Source organism: Parasteatoda tepidariorum, chromosome 4 (genome assembly GCF_982258835.1).
Source record: "Parasteatoda tepidariorum strain Cologne lab strain chromosome 4, Ptep-v5.0, whole genome shotgun sequence".
Taxonomy (NCBI): domain Eukaryota; kingdom Metazoa; phylum Arthropoda; class Arachnida; order Araneae; family Theridiidae; genus Parasteatoda; species Parasteatoda tepidariorum.
This window is the reverse complement of record NC_141758.1, coordinates 67397073-67417425: the sequence shown is the minus strand read 5'-3', so window position 1 is coordinate 67417425 and position 20353 is coordinate 67397073. Positions and strand designations below refer to the sequence as shown.

At 31.7% G+C, this 20353-nt stretch overlaps 1 protein-coding gene across 3 annotated transcripts in view; it reads left to right on the top strand.

Moving 5' to 3' along the window:
* Positions 1 to 12971, top strand: part of LOC107446064 (alcohol dehydrogenase class-3 chain L) — a 49845-nt gene extending 36874 nt beyond the window's left edge. For 2 of the 3 annotated variants that reach the window (XM_071182401.1, XM_071182400.2), the window contains exons 8-10: positions 8314 to 8449; positions 10928 to 11066; positions 12713 to 12971. In XM_071182401.1, the coding sequence (XP_071038502.1) occupies positions 8314 to 8449; positions 10928 to 11066; positions 12713 to 12749 (312 nt within the window). In that variant the 3' untranslated portion in view covers positions 12750 to 12971. The remainder of the gene's footprint in view (positions 1 to 8313; positions 8450 to 10927; positions 11067 to 12712) is intronic. The other variant, XR_011637030.1, reaches the window with a different exon arrangement.
* Positions 12972 to 20353: the final 7382 nt, after the last annotated feature.

The window sequence follows — 20353 nt, the reverse complement described above, 5'->3', positions numbered from 1 at the left end:
TCGCGTTTATTTATGCATTGAATTTTCACGCTTTAAAATGCAGAATATTAGTGAAGCAATATTTGATAATTTATTTTGCTAATATGTTTCTTATTTAGCTAATGTTTTGATTTTTTCACCATGTACAATCTAAATAGCTAATATACTTTTTTAAAAGCCAATAAGAACATAGGTAGAATTCTTCTACATAAGTACAATACTATGTCTTTGATGATAAAATACTATGTCTTTGATGATAATATATTATGTCTTTGTGCTAGAACATTGTGTTCATTGGCGAGCGAGCGCAGCGAGCCATGGTTCACGGCGTGAACCACATAGGATTGCGTAGCAATTCTCGGGGGATGGCGAGCGTTAGCGAGCAGGGGGCGGAGCCTCCTAGTATTATATAAAACGCTAATACGTACGTATGTATCAATAAAACCGATGATATTTCTTTTCTCGCGCTGGCAACAGTTTTCATTTTTAATTGATTGGATTCGGCGCGCAAGAGCACGTAGTGAGCATCATATGGCTAATCCATGTTATATAAAACGCTAATACATTTTAATTGATAGGCTTCGGATCGCAAGAGCACGTAGTGAGCATCATATGTCTATCTATCTCCGATTGTCACCGAGAAAAAAACGGTTGGTTGGTTATGAGTAGGGGAGAGTGGGGTCAATTGTAACATTTTTTACTTAACTATTTTTAACTAACAAAAAATCCAATATATTATTAGTATTAATTGACAGACGAGTAAAGTAGACTATCCTCTACTAGAAAAAAAAATAAATACCTAATTTTAAATGTTATTATATTAGTTATTAACAATTTTTGACAGTCGAGCACTTGTTACAATTGTCCCCACTTACGGGGTCAATTGTAACAGTTCATAAATGCAGCTAAAACATAGTTAATTATACATATTATCATAGTTGTGATATATTTCTTTATTGATCAAAATAGTAGTGATATTTTAGGAGTAAAAATAATAATGAGCAGAGACCTAAAGGGTTAAGCTTTTAACTTTAAGGGGTTAAAAATTTTAATTTATGCTGTGAAAGGTGACAAATAAAATAATGCGCATGCAACATAATATAAATGATATAGGAAACTATTGGTGGTTCTTAAAGACTTAAGTAATGGTTTGCAAACATAAGATTATTTATTTTCAGCTGTTACAATCGTCCCTTTACTTATTGTTACAATTGTCCCCAAGACGCCATTTCAGCTTCATTTGTTAAAAACAATGCTAGTTAATTAACAAAACTAATCTTTTTTTTTATTGAAATGTTAATTAAGGTGTCCAATTGCATATTCGGTTACTAATTTTTATTTGCTTAAACAAAATTACTTTGTTACAATATAATATTCTAATACCAAAAAAAGTACTTGCGTGGCGTGAAAATATCTTTTGTGATCTAACTCTTTCAAAAGTACATAAAAATGATTGCCATCAGGGGTGTAGATGTAGATTTATTAAATACACCTTGTGCGCCACCTAGGAGCCAAATCTAGAACCCGACACTCGAAATTTTTGCTCTGTTACAATCGTACCCTGTTACAATTGACCCCACTCTCCCCTACTGAAATAGTTCCTTTTCATTGGCAGAAATGAGAAGTGTTATGCTATTGCTATTTTATTTTGAATTATTTTGAATTGAGCGCTTTACTATTCCACGTTTTGTTATATTACTAGTTATGAGTTGAATGCAGTTTTAATATTTCATATTTATTTTAAGTTAAATTTCACGAATCTTAATAGCCTACGTAATTTAACAACTTCATGCTAAATTTGAGGACTTAATTTAACAATGGAAACAATCGTTTTTGTGAAAAATTGAATTGTATTGTTGACATCAAAACTAAAAATATTGTGTTTCAACTTGACAATACTATCTTAATTTTTACTTATGTAATTACTATGATCCTTTTTTATTTTTCTATATATATTTATATATATATATATATTTGCATTTTACAACTTCATATTAAACTTCTGTTGTATGTCTGAATACTGACATTTAGAACAAAATTAAGATTTAGAATTGCTTCGGAGAAATTTGAATTGTTAACAATGACTTGAACAAAAAGTTTTATTTTAACTGATAAATACTATATTATAATTTTAACTTTTTCTATGACTATACTCATTTTCTTACTCTTTGTCTTTTATACATTTTACATTTTTGTGATAAAATAAAAAATTATAGTTGTTCTGCTCCTGAACACTGATGAAAACGCAAAATGATGGGCTTCATCAACAATCAAAAATATATACATTTATTTTACAAATTCCATATTAGAGTGGCGCCATTCAGAGAATTAAAAATACAAAATTATCTTTAGCGAAGCCGATGCTTTACATCCGGCGTTCAGTGGCAGACTATTTCATATTGTTTTACAACACATGGCTTTAGCCCTTTTGTGGGAAAGACTTTAAAACAAAACTTACAACAGTTACTTTTCTCAACAACTGAAATTTGGAATAGTGTGATTAAGAAAAATATGTGAACTGTTTGTAATTTCAAATTAATATTGAAATGTACAGGTTTAGAATTTTCTACAGTGAAAAGTTTTCGGAACTTCAGTGTTCAAAAAAGTATACAAAAGCTAAACGTTAAGAACGTATCCAATGAGCGAGTAAAGCGAGCATCGGATTGCGAAGCAATCCGAAATGAACTGCGAAAGCAGTTCCGGGGGTTGGCGAGCACCAGCTAGCAGGGGACGAAGCCTCCTAGTTTATATTATTTTACTTAGTTAAGAGCTGAAGTCCACGTATGTGTACCTAAAATTACTATCCTCGTGACAATATATTATAGATTTTGTAAATCTTATTATGACTTATTGCAGTAAAATCAAAATCCAGAACTGTAAAAAAATTTTTTTTTGCTACTCCTTTCTACTTCAGTAGTGAAGAGGTTGTAGTAAATCATTTCATAGCCTTATGTGAGACTTTAAGTTTCGTGTTTACCATTTTTGGGATCAAATACTAATAAATAATCAAAATAAAAAATAATATTTTTAAAAACCACGTTTTTGTAGTGGAGAAAAATAATTGAAAAATAAAAATTTGAAAAACGAAAAACGTGGGGAGCAGGAAATACATAACTGTAATGTTATATTAGTGTGTGTTCGTGTGTTCATAAGAATATGTGTATGTATATCTGTAATTCTGATTGTATCTGAATGTGGATGTGCATGTGAAACATGTTTGTGCATATGCATGTATATGTGGATGTATAAGTGTATGTGTATGTGGCTGTGCATGTGTATGAGTAAGAAAATGCGTATAGGTATGTATATATGTACTGTTATGTATTTCATGCTCCCCACGTTTTTCATTTCTCAAATTTTTATTTTTTAATTATTATTCTTCACTACAAAAACGTGGTTTTTAAAAATATTATTTTTTATTTTGATTATTTATTTTCTGCTTTCTAGTTTTGTGTTTCAAATTATTTTTTTAAAACTATAATTTTGAAATTTTTCAATTATTATTCTTCACTACAAAAACGGGGTTTTTAAAAATATTTTTTTTTGTTTAGATCATTTATTTTCTGCTTTTTTGTTTTGCGTTTAAAATTATGTAATTGGTCTTAAATATCATAATAAGATAATTGCAGATTTATTTCAGTTTCATTTCACCTTATATCTGAAATTCAAAGTTTTTATACGAAAACAATAATATCATATCAAAATATTTATTATGAGAATTTGAATAACGAAGGAAGCAAAATAATTTTCATAAGATTTATATATATAAATATCAAATTAAATTTATTTTTATTATATTTAAAATATCTTTTTCAGATCATATTTTTATCAATTTGAAATGAAATATATAAATCATTTATGCTTCTGAAGGTCTCAGTTGTCGCATTCTTATCATTTCCTTCATTCCATGGTGTCTTGCCCGTAAGTTTTGAGCAATCGAGGTCCACTATTCTTAATCCGTTCAAGGATCGAACACGGCTTAACGCGACATATGTCTGTCCTTTAGCAAATAGTTCAGATTCAAGATATACGACAGCAATGTCCACCGTACACCCTTGCATTTTATAGACTCTGCAGACCCAGCACAGTATTAGTGGGAGTTGTGTTCGCTCGATTGTTCCATAATTTCTGAGGGCTGGTGTGTGGCTTTGGCTTGATTAAATGAATTCCATCTCTGCCAAAGTCGACACGAATAGCTAGAATATCGGTATCGTAGACCTGATCACGTCGAAATAAAAGCCAAATAATCATTTTAGACTCCATCCGGTGATGTGTTACATTTAAGTAGTGCAGAGTTTCAGTCACTACAATAATTCCTATATCTGAGCTCAATCAAGAAAGCATTTCAGGCAGTTTTTCACTAACTTCAAAGAAATCGAAAGCAAATAATGTGGCATGTCCTTCAAAACCGTATTGGCCAAATCTGCCTGGAAATTTAATAGCTTTGATGTACAGAATGATGTGGGATGTAAATGTCGTTCTGGTTCAGCCGGTGCAGCAATTTCACCAGAAATATCACCTGGTAGCAGGTTATTCCAATACGCCCTAGATGGAGCATGACTTTTTGAGCTTTTTAAGTGCGTATTGCATCGATAGCATACAAGCAAATTATTTTTAGCGACAAGTTCCGGTGGCAAGTATGAGTTTTCTGATGAAAAACGATATTTAGCTATTTGATTAGGGTAGCATTTCTTCTGGCAGATATCACAGCACTTGTCACAATAAGTGTCTATTGTTGAGTAGAAATCTGCCCTATCAGTAACCCGTTGAGCATAAGCGTCACGTCGATGTTTCAGTCTTTCTTCATGTTCCTGAATTGACTCTCCAGCTCTTGAGTCAGAGTTTCTCAAGCGATTACATTTCTCAATCGAGAGAAATGTTGATCATCTGTTTCATTTGCTCTTTGTCAAAAAATACACAAAATAAAAAGATGACCTCAAAGAAAGACTTCGAATCAAATAATTAAGAAACCTCTACTACTACGTTTAGTATAAAAAAAAGATTGGGAAAAATATACTTGAGCGTGCCCCTTGGCGAAATTGGCGACTTATGTTTGGCACCATACTTGTTTGCCCGTAACGCCGTGGTAACCCACAAACAGAACATTTATATCTATTACTAATTAAACCTTCATTCATACACCAGTCAATCACTGTTTTGTTTTCATTGTTATTGAAATCGTACAGAAACTTAGGATTTATCTTATTGACAGTATTCATTTTTAGTACCAGAAGCAAAAATAACCTTACCAGCCGGTATCCAAAGTAGAACTAACGGATCTTTGAAATTACATTTAAAAATTCATTTAAAAACAACGCTAAATTCTAAACTAATCAGAATCACGATTAAAATCTTAACCAATCAGAATCACGATTGTTTTTCAACATCGCCTAGCTTGGCGATCAATCGCGATCACAGCTTGGTGGGGGCACCCTCAAGTATAGTCTACCCAAAAGATTTATTTACAAAATTACAGCATCGCCGAAAATTCAAAAGACAAATCTTAAACTCTCTGAAAACTATTTACATTCTAAAATTATCCCCATAGCAACCACAAAACTCTTCTCGTTGCCATACAAACTGATAAATTATTACTGATAAATAAATTATATAACAAAAAATACGATGCGCATAAGCACATAGTATTTTACACTCTTGTTTCATGTCTTCGTGCGTCATTGTTAAGTCGAGAAGAACGTGTATCTGCATTCTCGTTTAATCTCACTTGATCCATTCGTTGTTTATCTTTATTCCGTCCGACAACACGCTGATTTTTCGGAACCTCTGCCGCTTGTTTACGCCGTTTAGTTAATCTTGCAAACGTATCTGCTTCTGATTCTTGTTGAAGCGTCTCTAACCGCTTTTGTTTTATTTTCTCCAGTCGTCGCTTGCGTTGAGTGGCTGTCTCTTTTGCCATCGTGGAAAATTTATTTCTTTGTCAAGACTACTACAAGACCACTACTAAAATAATAGAACTTTAACTTAAAATTGGGGATACAAAAATCTTTATAGAAAAACAATACCTTTACGACTTTTATTTGTTTTATGCTGATGACAACCAAAACAATCTGGAAATGAATGAGAAAAAACTAGATCCCACCACGTGATTTTTCGGCCAATAAAAATACCCCGACAACAATAAAAAACTTATCACCTGACATGTGACACTAATTTGAAATAATCAAATCGACAACAAAACAGGATCTCGAAAATAATAATTTTTTTTTAATTTTAATTTTATTTTACTTTGTATGTCTTCTTTCGCTTCATTTTCATATATTGTCATCCAATTCTGAACTGTGTACCAAGTTTAAAGTTTGTAGCTAGTCGGGAAGTTAGTTTAAAATCGATTACAAAATTCCACCCGGACAGACATACATGGAGGCAAGTTAATATAAACGTGGTAACATGGAGGCAAGTTAATATAAACGTGGTAATAATAATTTTTTTTTCATTTTAATTTTATTTTACTTTGTATGTCTTCTTTCTCTTCATTTTCATATATTGTCATCCAATTCTGAACTGTGTGCCAAATTTGAAGTTTGTAGCTAGTCGGGAAGTTAGTTTAAAATCGATTACAAAATTCCACCCGGACAGACATACATGGAGGCAAGTTAATATAAACGTGGTAACATGGAGGCAAGTTAATATAAACGTGGTAATAATAATTTTTTTTTCATTTCAATTTTATTTTACTTTGTATGTCTTCTTTCTCTTCATTTTCATATATTGTCATCCAATTCTGAACTGTGTGCCAAATTTGAAGTTTGTAGCTAGTCGGGAAGTTAGTTTAAAATCGATTACAAAATTCCACCCGGACAGACATACATGGAGGCAAGTTAATATAAACGTGGTAACATGGAGGCAAGTTAATATAAACGTGGTAATAATAATTTTTTTTTCATTTTAATTTTATTTTACTTTGTATGTCTTCTTTCTCTTCATTTTCATATATTGTCATCCAATTCTGAACTGTGTGCCAAATTTGAAGTTTGTAGCTAGTCGGGAAGTTAGTTTAAAATCGATTACAAAATTCCACCCGGACAGACATACATGGAGGCAAGTTAATATAAACGTGGTAACATGGAGGCAAGTTAATATAAACGTGGTAATAATAATTTTTTTTTCATTTCAATTTTATTTTACTTTGTATGTCTTCTTTCTCTTCATTTTCATATATTGTCATCCAATTCTGAACTGTGTGCCAAATTTGAAGTTTGTAGCTAGTCGGGAAGTTAGTTTAAAATCGATTACAAAATTCCACCCGGACAGACATACATGGAGGCAAGTTAATATAAACGTGGTAACATGGAGGCAAGTTAATATAAACGTGGTAATAATAATTTTTTTTTCATTTCAATTTTATTTTACTTTGTATGTCTTCTTTCTCTTCATTTTCATATATTGTCATCCAATTCTGAACTGTGTGCCAAGTTTGAAGTTTGTAGCTAGTCGGGAAGTTAGTTTAAAATCGATTACAAAATTCCACCCGGACAGACATACATGGAGGCAAGTTAATATAAACGTGGTAACATGGAGGCAAGTTAATATAAACGTGGTAATAATAATTTTTTTTTCATTTTAATTTTATTTTACTTTGTATGTCTTCTTTCTCTTCATTTTCATATATTGTCATCCAATTCTGAACTGTGTGCCAAATTTGAAGTTTGTAGCTAGTCGGGAAGTTAGTTTAAAATCGATTACAAAATTCCACCCGGACAGACATACATGGAGGCAAGTTAATATAAACGTGGTAACATGGAGGCAAGTTAATATAAACGTGGTAATAATAATTTTTTTTTCATTTTAATTTTATTTTACTTTGTATGTCTTCTTTCTCTTCATTTTCATATATTGTCATCCAATTCTGAACTGTGTGCCAAGTTTGAAGTTTGTAGCTAGTCGGGAAGTTAGTTTAAAATCGATTACAAAATTCCACCCGGACAGACATACATGGAGGCAAGTTAATATAAACGTGGTAACATGGAGGCAAGTTAATATAAACGTGGTAATAATAATTTTTTTTCATTTTAATTTTATTTTACTTTGTATGTCTTCTTTCTCTTCATTTTCATATATTGTCATCCAATTCTGAACTGTGTGCCAAGTTTGAAGTTTGTAGCTAGTCGGGAAGTTAGTTTAAAATCGATTACAAAATTCCACCCGGACAGACATACATGGAGGCAAGTTAATATAAACGTGGTAAAAAACCAACTTAATTAGTCATTCATAACTTACATATTTTTTAATAGTCTTATATATTAAGATGTCAATTTTTCTTGTGTGCAGCCGATTTTGGATCCATAACTTATGTTTCAACCGTTGGTTTTCCAGGAAGAAGCATTTAATTCAAGTCATCCTCGTTGGGGAAAGACGGTTATTATCGGTCTGCATGATAAAGGATCAAAAATAAGAGTTGGAGTTTGGGAGTTGTTATATGGCAGACAAATACTTGGGACAATGTATGGATGTTAGTATTATCTATTTACTTTAGTGATTTAAAGCCATAACTTTTATTAGTGCATGCTTAATACATAGTTTTCTTTTAATGTATGGTGTTTTATCGTTTCCCATTGAATATTAACTGAATACCCATTCTTCGCACGAGATGAAAAAATAACGCCGTAATCAATATGTATTAATCAATTATGCATTAAACTTAAAAGCAAATATCTGTACATTTCAAAAAAATAATATTTTTTGTTGAGGAAAAACTGTAATCGCACTTGTTCGAAGTAGTTTTTTTCTACGTCCGCATGTTATCAGACTGTTCTGATTCGCCGTTAGCTTTTGAGCCCAAGAAGGCTATAAATACTAGTAACTCTGTTTATCCGATGTTCTTTTATATCTCCTGTTCCAGTGTACGTTTCAACTGTGTAACTCTCTGTGTAATGTTCTAATAAACATGTCTTTCTCCGATCCACTGATCTCTGAATTTCATTACATCAACAGCAGAGCGTGGTTTCGATCCACTGATCTCTGAATTTCATTACATCAACAGCAGAGCGTGGTTCCAAAGCACTGTTTAGATTATCTCTAAGAAGTGGCAGCTGAATAAAAGCAAATCAGAACTTTTTATTGCTCGAGGGTTTATATTTTGTTTATTTGAGCAATGACAAACCAACTGCACAAAGAGCAGTTCGGTGTTGTTCCCTTTGATGGTACTAATTTTCGATGTGGCAAAGACGCGTAGAAGCCATATTTTCTGCGAAAGAATTAGAAATACTTTTAGAAAAAGAACCCGAACCAACCAAAGAGACTGAGGTCGTAAAATCAAAGAAAGCATATGACATGCTGATTTCCTTGTTGAATGATCAAGTCTTTGCCTCCCTTCCTAGTGAGAAGTCAGCTGCAGCTGCATGGAAAAAGCTCCACTCAATTTATGAGGCGAAGGGTGCAGTCTTTCAAATACTCACCCGGAAGCGCCTGACTACGATGTGGAAGAGTCGAGATGTTTCTATGAGACAACACATTGAAGATGTCAAAAAGCTCGTGAATGATCTGCGAATCTCCGGTGCTGAGGTGAGCAATTTAGACACAGTTGTTTTCCTTTTGATGTCCCTGCCACAAGAGTATGAAAATGTTAAAGTTGTTTTATAGAATCAACCGAATGAAAGTCTCTCCTTGGAATTTGTCTCTCAAAGACTGATAGACGCTGAGGCTTTGTTGTTTGATTTCAAAGGGGAAAATAAAAGTAAAAAGGAAAAGTTTCTTTCGGAAAAAGTGACTTTTTCCCTGAAATCATCTGAAAATTCAAATAAACGTGGTGACTTATTTTGTCCATTTTGCAAGCGTAAAGGACACACAGCCAAATATTGTCGTAAAAATATTACCTGTTTTAATTGTGGCAAAACAGGTCATATGAAGAGAGACTGCAAATTTTTAAGCAGAATGAAACCAGCTCATCCGCAGCATTTTTTTTTTTGTCATTGGAGATGTCATTTGTGACAAGTTCATCATCGATTCGGGAACAACATCACATATGTGTTCGTATAAGGAATGGTTCTCATCTCTTAAGCCTAAGTCTGGAACAATTTTTAATTAACAGTAAGATAAGATACATATAAAATTTAGCAAAGTTATTTTTGCAATACCATATAAAGTAAGAATTATTAATTTAGAATACATATATACAGTAATTCGTAAAAAAAAATAGTTTGTTAATCAAACATCCCCGTAGTACAGAGAGAATCTTAAGACAAATTCGAACTAGGCTTATCATAATAGAAGCGGATAGAAGGTATGCATTATAAAATGAGTTAATACAGTTCTCAGAAATTTAAAATATAATTATCCTTATTGCACAGTTAAAAACATACATATTAAGCGACAAATTTTAGCTTCTGTCAGTGAATATCAGCTTTATGTCTTACTTAGCGTTTCTCGCCAAGTGCCAACCAAGGTATTTTCGGAAGTGAAAATATATCTCGTATATTTATTAAGAATTTGGTGTAAGACTATTAAATTTTAAACGTTTGGTTTAAAATTACGTCCTTTAAATCGTATATATACCTTCGATTTGGTGTTAACCTGGAATAAAGTATTCCTTCATGCTATTTTTTCGGTAGTTCAACATTATATTTGGAGAGATATTACGTCACAGTTTTTACAGTGTAATGTCTCAAAATCTCAAAATGAACTCTTTAGGGTCGCTTTCAGTTATGTCCGGGGGACTAATTTACTATCCAGAGACTTTTAACGACTTGCTCTCTTCTTTGAAGATTAACTATGTATATCCAATTAAAATGCAAGCTTTCATTTCTTTTAAAATGTGTTGCCTAAACTAAAAAAATAGTCATGAATCAAAATTTTTTTACTTAAAAAATGCCAAACAGAAGAGCGAGTCGTTAAAAGCCACCGAGTAGGAAAAACGCTTCCGGGGTCTCCCTCGTGATCTACAGACTATACATAATTTTCAACAAAAGCTGTAACAATGGTCTATTTTCAGCTTACACTGCTGTTAGAGACGTCCCTTACCTCGTTGAAAAAGTATTAGACGGAAAAATACAGTTAGAAAAGTTGATTTCTCATCGTTTGCCTCTCCACCAAATCAATGAAGGCTTTGACTTAATGAAGACTGGTGAATCGTAAGTTACAATATGTTTCAGCTATTCTGCATGAATTAATGCTTTTTATAGCATTGAAGTTTATTCAGTGTTAAATTTTTATCACAAGCACGAAACATTCATGACCCTATTATTATAACCATGCAATTGTATTCTTTTATTATTATGTAATTTGTTTTTCCAAAATTTAAGCATGTACTTTCAAAAATAACCTCTATAAGCTGGTTGCTCTAAATTAGATTTCTGTCAACCTTCAATGGTAAGTGTAAATAAAACAACTTTAAGCACCTTGATTGATATGAAGTTATTTTATTCACGCTAACTTCATGAGGTTGATTGTTGATTTTCTAAGGTTTATTTTAAAAGTTAACTTCAAATAAATCTAAAAAACACCTTACATTTTCGGAAGAGTTGGCGGAAGAAACATAATCTAAACATCCCAAATTTAAAAAAAATTGCTTCATAAGAAACTTTTGTCAATTCATAAGAAACTTTTGTCAAGGAGACAAATTTCATTTTATTCCTTTCACGTTCCATCGATATTTTCTTGGAACAATATACATAATGTGAAAAATTCCTTATCAAATAACGGTATAAAGTACCAGCACATCATCCGTAAAATCCATTTTACCATAATATCCATTTTTACCATTTTATTCATTTTTACACTAACATTTATTTAATTAGAGTGATTCAGTGATTTTACGGTAATTATTGCTGCTAAAATTACGATATGTCAGATTTTTTTGCTCCGTAACATGTTTCAGTAAAAACGGATTTTACAGTAAAAGGTACCTTCACCCTGAGTTCCGAGACTTTTTACCGTAATTTTAGGCGAATTTTTTACTGTGCTGATACAGTTCTCTATTTATGCTTTTTTTCCCAAGTGTTTCACTTTAAAAGAATTAAACTTATGAAATTGGAGAATTTTTATGGATAAATTTTATCTTTTATTCAATTTTATTATTGGTATCAGTTTTATTCATTTTGTAATCAAATCATTAACATAACTACATTAGGAAATGGGAACGAAATTATTATCACAATCACATCATAAATAATTACGTTTTAACATGTAAGTAAAACTGCGAACATTGGTCAGTTTGGGAACGATTAAAATAATTTTGGTATATTTTAAATTATGTTTGGAAGTACTATGATACAACACGATGAACTTTTATCAAATATGCAAAGATTAGATAATTAGGATCCAAAAAGAGTCTCGGTGCTGCCATCTAGTGTGGCAGAAGCTAGATATCCAAATTAACATTACCAACGGTATCTCACCCATTGTGGTGGTCCTGAAAGAGTGGATACCACCTCTGGAGAACGCACTAAGTCTGCTCATCGGCAAGACCGATTGTGCAGCTCATTGAAAAAAAAAGATTAGATAATTTTTTCTTAAATTGTACTTTTTAATTGACTAGTTATTTAAAAATTTGGAATAATTTTCAAAGTATAAATGCCTAAGAAAATAATTTTCTATCAATATTATCTTTATAAAAAACTAAAAAAATTTCCATTTATCGACTACAAAGCAAATGTTTTCTAATGTTGAGTGACTTAATGTGTAGTACCGTGTTAATTCCGATGTTTTATGATTTCATTTTGTTCCAGAATCTTCCTTAATCCAAACATATATTTTGTTACTTTTAAATATTTTTCAGGTTAAGAGCAATTATTGATTTTGACTTGAAAGCTTAGGTAGTGTGTTTCAAGTTGAGGAATTCTTACTCGTAGAAGAGGAATCAACAAGAAGAGATTTTTGAAATTGACTCACTCCTTTTTATTTCGATGTTTTGTAAAACAATTCATTTTAATTTCAAAATACATTGATATTTTTCAAGCGCAATTGTTTTTTGAAACATAATATACAAACATGTTTGATGTGATTATAGCACGCATAATAAACAACTTGTTTTAAAATTGTTGTTGTCAGTGATGTTGTTTCACAATTTTGTAGTGTAATAAAAATCAATATCACAAGAAAAATATATATTTGATAGGTTTTATTTTTTTCTTAAAAAACGTTTATCTGTGCGTGTATTTATTTATTATAACTCCAAAATTGCTTGCACTATGATTTAGACATCGGCAAAATTTTAGCCACCGATCCTCAAATTAAAGTGAAATCATAAACTAGATCGTTCGGTAGAGCCGTTAGAAAAAAAAAGAATTTTCTCATTGGTTAAGCGTTAGCTCTTGTTTTAAATTAAATTATAGACTATTCAATTTTTTCACATATTTTTGACATAACATCACAGATGTTTGCTAACTTAATACACTATTTGATTAAAAAAGGAAGAAGTATTGCATGCTCTTTAATAATTTTTTCGTAATGTCAGATGGACTATGATCAATTTGAGCGTGGTAGCATAGCCCGACGACGTCACCATAATAAGTATTTAAGTTAGCCGAAACCACATGTTTATTTTGTTTGTAGTTACGGTGTCTTATAGCGCATTTCCATGTAACTGATCAACGGAAATTGAATTTAAAATAATCTAAATAAAAAAATATATTTTTAAAAGCCACGTTTTTTGTAAATAAGTGAAAAATAAAAATATAAAAATTATAATTTAAAAAAATTTAAAATATTAAATGAAAAATTTAAAAACATTATAATTTGAAAAAAGGACTAAAAAATATAAAATAATGTTTTTCAACTTTATACATATTCCTATCTTAGAGATTGTCATTAAAAATTGGCGAATCTGAACTTTGAATAGCTTTGAAAAATAGGTCTATAATTGTAATCAGAAAATTCTTGAGTTCTGGAATGCCAATATAGACATATAATTTTGCGAATGAAATGAAGCTATTGTACATTATGTCACAAGGTATACTTCAAAGACTGGACCAGCAAATGTAAACAAAGGTGTAGACAAAGCAATTCGGCAAATTAGTCCCGAAGAAACTAACATTGCTGCAAAGCTCTTCAAATCTTGCTTGTAAGATTTAAAACGAAAAACGTGGGGAGCATGAAATTCTTGAGTTTGAGTAGCTGTCTCCTTCACCATCGAAGAAAATTTATTTCTTTGTCAAGACCACTACTAAAATAATAGAACTTTAATTTTAAATTAAGGATACAAAAATCTTTATAGAAAAACAATATCTTTACGACTTTCATTAGTTTTATGCTGATGACAACCAAAACAATCTGGAAATGAATGAAGAAAAACTGGATTCTACCACGTGATTTTTCAGCCAATAAAAATACTCCGACAGTAAAAATCTCTTCACCCAACATGCAATACTAATTTGAAATAATGGAATCGACAACAGAAGACAATCGCAAAAAAATTTTTTTTTTAAATTTTAATTTTATTTTACTTTGTATGTCTTTTTTTTCTTCATTTTCATACATTGTCATCCAATTCTGAACTATGTACCAAATTTGAAGTTTGTGGCTAGTCGGGAAGTTAGTTTAAAATTGATCACAAAATTCCACCCGGACAGACATACACGAAGGCAAGTTAATATAAACGTGGTAAAAAATAAGTTAATATACCAAAGAGCGAAACAGACGGCGAAATAGTATTAATTCCTTTGGAGAAACGTAAAAACCGCCAAACAATTCATGAGGCCTATGATATTTTATTAATTTTGGTATCAGGTAATAATTAAAAAAAATAGACCGTGTATTAAATATATTAAAACTAAGGGAAATAATAGTACTTAGTCGTTTACGGGAGACTTAAATGATCGTTCTACTATTATTTACAATGATGATAATTAATTAGATTTAGTAATAGGTATTAATTAAAATAAAAAATAAGTTTTGTACTAAAAAGCAAAATTAATAAAGAAATATTACTATTTTATTTGGAACTATTACTATTTCGTCCATTACAATTTCGTCTACTTCGTAAAGAATCATTAAACCATTATTAAAGCCATTAATGCTGAATTAATTTTTTAATAGGTACTAAATGAAACAAAAAAATGAGAAATGCACTGAAAGGCAAAATTAATGAATTAATTTTGCGATTTCATTTAAAGGAAACATAAAAAACCGCCAAACTATTATTGACAACAATGATGCTGAATTAATTTTTTAATAGTAATTGGGTATACTATAGCCTACGTCACAGATCGTGTTATTCCTACTAAATTTAACTAGTAAACAGCATTTTCTGCGAACCTGATTTCTAGCAACAAGTAAAAGCATCAAACGAAGTGTCTTGTTTATAAGTCGCTACTCGCCAGGTTGGAATTGTATTAGTCTAGTTCCTTTGGAAATAATTTATATTGTTGTTTTACCGAAGTTTATGAATTTAGTAAACATATTTAAAACTCAGTTTATTAATTAAACTAAAAGGTAAATGTTATTCCTAGTAAGTGGAAGTAGTTGTGCTTTTTTCATATTATACCCAATTAAAATAAAAAGTTATTTTGGTCATATATTTGAGAGTTTCATCACAAATCACGTGATTTTGTAATTCGAATGATTTTCAAAATTAGCAAAAGATAGCTTATGAGATGCTTAAAACTGGAGAATCGTAAGTTAATATAGTTTGTTACAAATAAATTGGATTCTATCTACAATAAATGATATTTAGTAATGAATCTTAATTTCCTGCCCAAAATTTCTTTTAAAAAAAAATGATAATGTTATTTGCTTTTCGTATTTATGATTATATTTGCTGATTCAATATACAGAGTGTTTCAATAAAAAAATATTGAGCTATAAAATATGAACTTTTTAGCTTTGGGTGAAAAGGTAAGTTAAATAATGGCAAGTTTGGCAACTTTTTTGGTAAAGGGAAGTGATGTGCAATAATATGATTTTGGTATTCCATTTTTGATCAAAATTACGATATTGTAGTGTTTAATATGCAAATAAATAAATGAATCTGCTCAAATAATTATTTGATAGTTACCTTACATCTTCACTGTCGACAATTTATAATTTCTTTTTAATTAAGAATTAAATTAATTTCAATATGATTATTCTTTTTAATCTTAGAAACATGTTAAAAATCAATTGAATGTTATAAATCTATATATCTTCGGTAATAAATCCACCTTTAATAAAAACAATGTTTTATAATGGCCTGAAACACGTCTAAGTTGGGTTGATTTTTCTTTCTTCTTGTTTTTACTGAAATTAATACATGTTTTCTGTGTTTGATTTGAAAATGAATGAGCATTGAAGTAAGAAATATGGGAGAGATGAACATTAAATAGTTTTTTTATTAATGCAACATAAAAACTTGCGGCATAAATTTAAAGACAAGCATAACTTATAACAAATAAATAAATAAATAGCCCACTTGGCAGCATAGTTTCTTATTCGAGAAAACAGTACATCATATTTTTATGGGAGCAATGCATTGGCCGCAGCTTATGTAACGACCATGACTCAAAACAGAAACATGTCTGTCAGGTCAATCCCAAATAATAACTATCGGTTTCATGCCTTGAGATTTGGCTGACCAATATATCTGGCGAATACCTCCACATTCCAAAAAAAAAAAAAAATTCATATGATTTAGTTTTAGCGGCCGGGAGCAGTCTTCAATCAAAACTGAATCAGAACATAACTGATTTCTGAAAAAACTGAATTTACGAGTTCAAGAACACATTTATTTGTTCTGATACCAATATAACAAAAACTATGAAAAACATTTGGGGAAAGGCAGATCGTGCGAAACATTGAGTTGGTTCTGATATTTAATGCGCATATCTCTTTATATATGTTTCTCTTACACGGCGACAAAAAAAGCCTCATTACAACTCCCCGAATGGCAACGCTGGAAAATCGACCAATGATTGCGCTAAAAATGTCACATGCCAAATCTAGCTGAGATGACTCAACATATAGCGCTTTTAAAAATGGAAACTGAAATAACCAGAGAGAGCATAAGCTAGGCAGAAGTGAGTAGTCTTTGACGATAGATCTCTATTTTAGTATTTGGTCGAAAGCGCTTTTTTTCACGAATTTATATATCACGAATTTATTTGACGATTTTTGATTTATATCACGAATTTATTTGTTTTACTAGAATTTATTTGTTTATGCAGGTTTTTCCATTGCAATTCACATATTTCAATTTTTAATAAACTTAATTATAGCCAAAATTTTAATCTTTTTAAAGAGATATCAGTTTTAGAAATTTTATCTTGAGATTTTATGCTGTAGCACATTTCTAATAGGTTTAACGAATTACATGTCATTTATTTGAATTCAAATTTATTTTAATGACTTAGTATTTACTAAAAAGATGTAATTTTTTTTTTAAAAAAAGTTGTTATATGGATTTGAATGACTGTTTTGAATTCTTAGAATTTTATGCATTTGCAATGTGCCCAAGTTAGTAGCGAGCGAAGCGAGCATTTTTTTGCTAAGCAAACCATATAAGAATGCGTAGCAATTTTTGGGGGGTGGGCGAGCGTTAGTGTGCAGGGGGCGCAGCCCACTATTTAATCGTATATTTTCCTATCCGAGAACTTTTGTGCATACGCAATGTTTACTTTGATTTGATCAAAATAAGGATGAAATGAGAAAAAAGATGATGAGTTGCTTTGTGTTTACTTTGATGTGCATACGCGTTTACACGTGCCTTATGACTTCAGATAGTGTACATTACAGTGTAATATCATTTCCTTTAGTAGGAACGTACTGTAATGGAAAATTTTGCTTTCGCAAACGAATAGCATTTTATTTCGAGGTTAATTGCAGTTCATTTTAACACACTTAGATCAAAAATATGATTGGTAAGGTAGCACTAATAACGTCTAATAGTAATGCTGGTGTAACGACTTTTATATAAAGAATTAAACAATGCGAGAGAGCACTGAATAAAATCAAAATTTTATTTGACCTATTTATCTGACTTGCAACCTTTGAGCTTCCGAAGAAGGGCATGCATGGTAGAATATTACAGCAAACTCTATAGTTTTGGATCACAAAACAGGACTTCGGATTTACTAACGAAGTGGCAACATAGCCAAAGGCTCAAGCGAAACAGCCCTTTCAGCCAAGTATTTTCGTCCAACATAACTTTTGGAAACGTGGAACAGCACTTCCTCAAGCAGAGCACAGACCCTGCGGAAGGTCTTTCGGAGGTGTCTTTCCACACCGATCTCCCGGTGGCTGTCAACAACCAAAATGATCACTCTGAAGTTCTTAGACAAGTAGCACTTGAGAGAATCTACACTATCCTAACGGAGGCTGTTCAAATATATACGGATGGAAGTAAGGACGAAGACAATCACACCGGGAGTGGGATCTTCATCAAAACTCAGATGAGCGAAATCAAGATCCAGAAAAGGAATCCCGACCACTGTTCCGTTTTTAGGAGCGAGCTTATCGCCATCGATGATGGACTTGCCTCAATACTATCTCTTTCAATCCCGAAAGAGATTTGGATCCTTACCGACAGTAGAAGCGCGGTTCAGCACTTGGCAAGCTGGCACAGAGTGAGGGACAATACTAGCACGAACATCCTTTGTAAACTTTTACACCTCTCCAAATATTGTCGAATTCATGTGCATTGGATACCCTCACACGTAGATATATCAGGCAATGAAATGGCAGATAGTCTTGTCAAGGCAGGTGCAGCTGAGGCCACTGCGCCTCCAGCGTCTCTTACATCCTCAGAGCTCTTCTCCATTGCTAAAGTCAAAAATCAATCAGCATGGCTCAATCCATCCAGACACAATTGGTACCAGGGTACCAGACCGGGTAGCTGTTTGACAGCTGACAAAGACCGTCAGTCTCAAACCGCCATCACACGTCTCCGCTGTGGACACCTGAAATCACTGAGATACTCTGGAGGAGAAAAGTGCTTTGCCCTCTGTACCAAGTGCTCTTCGGCCCAGGCATCCCCTGAACATCTACTGGACTGTCTCGGTCTTTTAAAACAAGACCTAATTGAAAGACTCTTACTCGTTTTAGACTTTTTGAAGGTGAACAATCTCATGGACCTTGTCTAGCTAGGCTAGAAATGGGGATTTGAAAGAAGAAGAAAATTTTATTTAATTTTAATTCCAAATCTTTAAAATTGGGTGCTTACACTTCAAGAAGAAGAAGATCACAATACCCACACATGTGACCTATGACGGCAGCTCCAGCTGATCACTTATAAGCCAACTGGCGTGTTGAATTGAGCTAAGTTTCTCTACATTAGCCAGAATGTTAATAAACAAGAAGTTGATTAAATGCAGTGCCGTATCGCTCATCGAATTTGTTGAAATTTAATTCTTTCTCGTCTACGTCTTTTACTTAACTTAGATTTATTATTTGTTTATGTATTTTATACATAACCAAATAATAAATAGATTTATTATTCGTATCGCTCATCGAATTTGTTGAAATTTAATTCTTTCTCGTCTACGTCTTTTACTTAACTTAGATTTATTATTTGTTTATGTATTTTATTGTAACAGTGATATATTTTTATTTTGTGTACCTGACAACTTCATTGCTTATTTAGTTTGTTTATTTTTTACTCGACTTCATGCCTGTCTTTATGTTAAGTAAGAAATATAATGTGAAAGAACTGAAATCTTTAAGGAGGAATCTTTGTGTAAGAATATAGAATGTGTCACTTAAGACAATTGATATTTGATGGGCTTGGCTCATTCGAAATAGAATGTAAAGAACAGTTGCAAAGATAAGCAAATGCCACGTTTCAACAACCAATCAGGATCGATATACCCACACTACATTCACTTGCAGGTATCCCATTGCCAGCCAGATTTTTAATCATCAAATTAAAACTTATGTTTTTCAAAAGAATCAAACAGATGTTACATTATATGTTGCTTAGCAGCTAACAATGCCTTTTCATATCTCATCTCTTAACCAATGATATTTCAAATTAGTTCATTTCACTTCCCAGATCTGACGACGTTACTCAGGGAAATTTTTAATATAATCGTTTTCACTTACAAACTTAATTAGGCATAATTTTTTTCAATTGAAGCAGGCACAAAAACATATTTCTTACTGTGTAAGCAAACATTTTTTCCCCAGCGCAATTGACACAATTGATTCAAATCAGCAAGATATACCAACATTTTCTAGCTATGAAATTAATGGCTTAACAAAAATATTTCCGCAAGATTGATTCGCATAACGTAGTTTATATGTTATGAATTTTTAGTCACATCTTCGGAACTAATAATGCAAGTTAAAACTCGTTGCCAGCAAATACGAAACCAATGTCACCAACAAAGTTTTTGTTTTTGCTAAACGTATTTTAATATTAATCAAAGAATTTTGAATCATGCATAAGGTTTAAAGAGTTTTATACTATATCATTATGCCTAAAGGTTTTTTTTTTGAAATCCAAAACTCA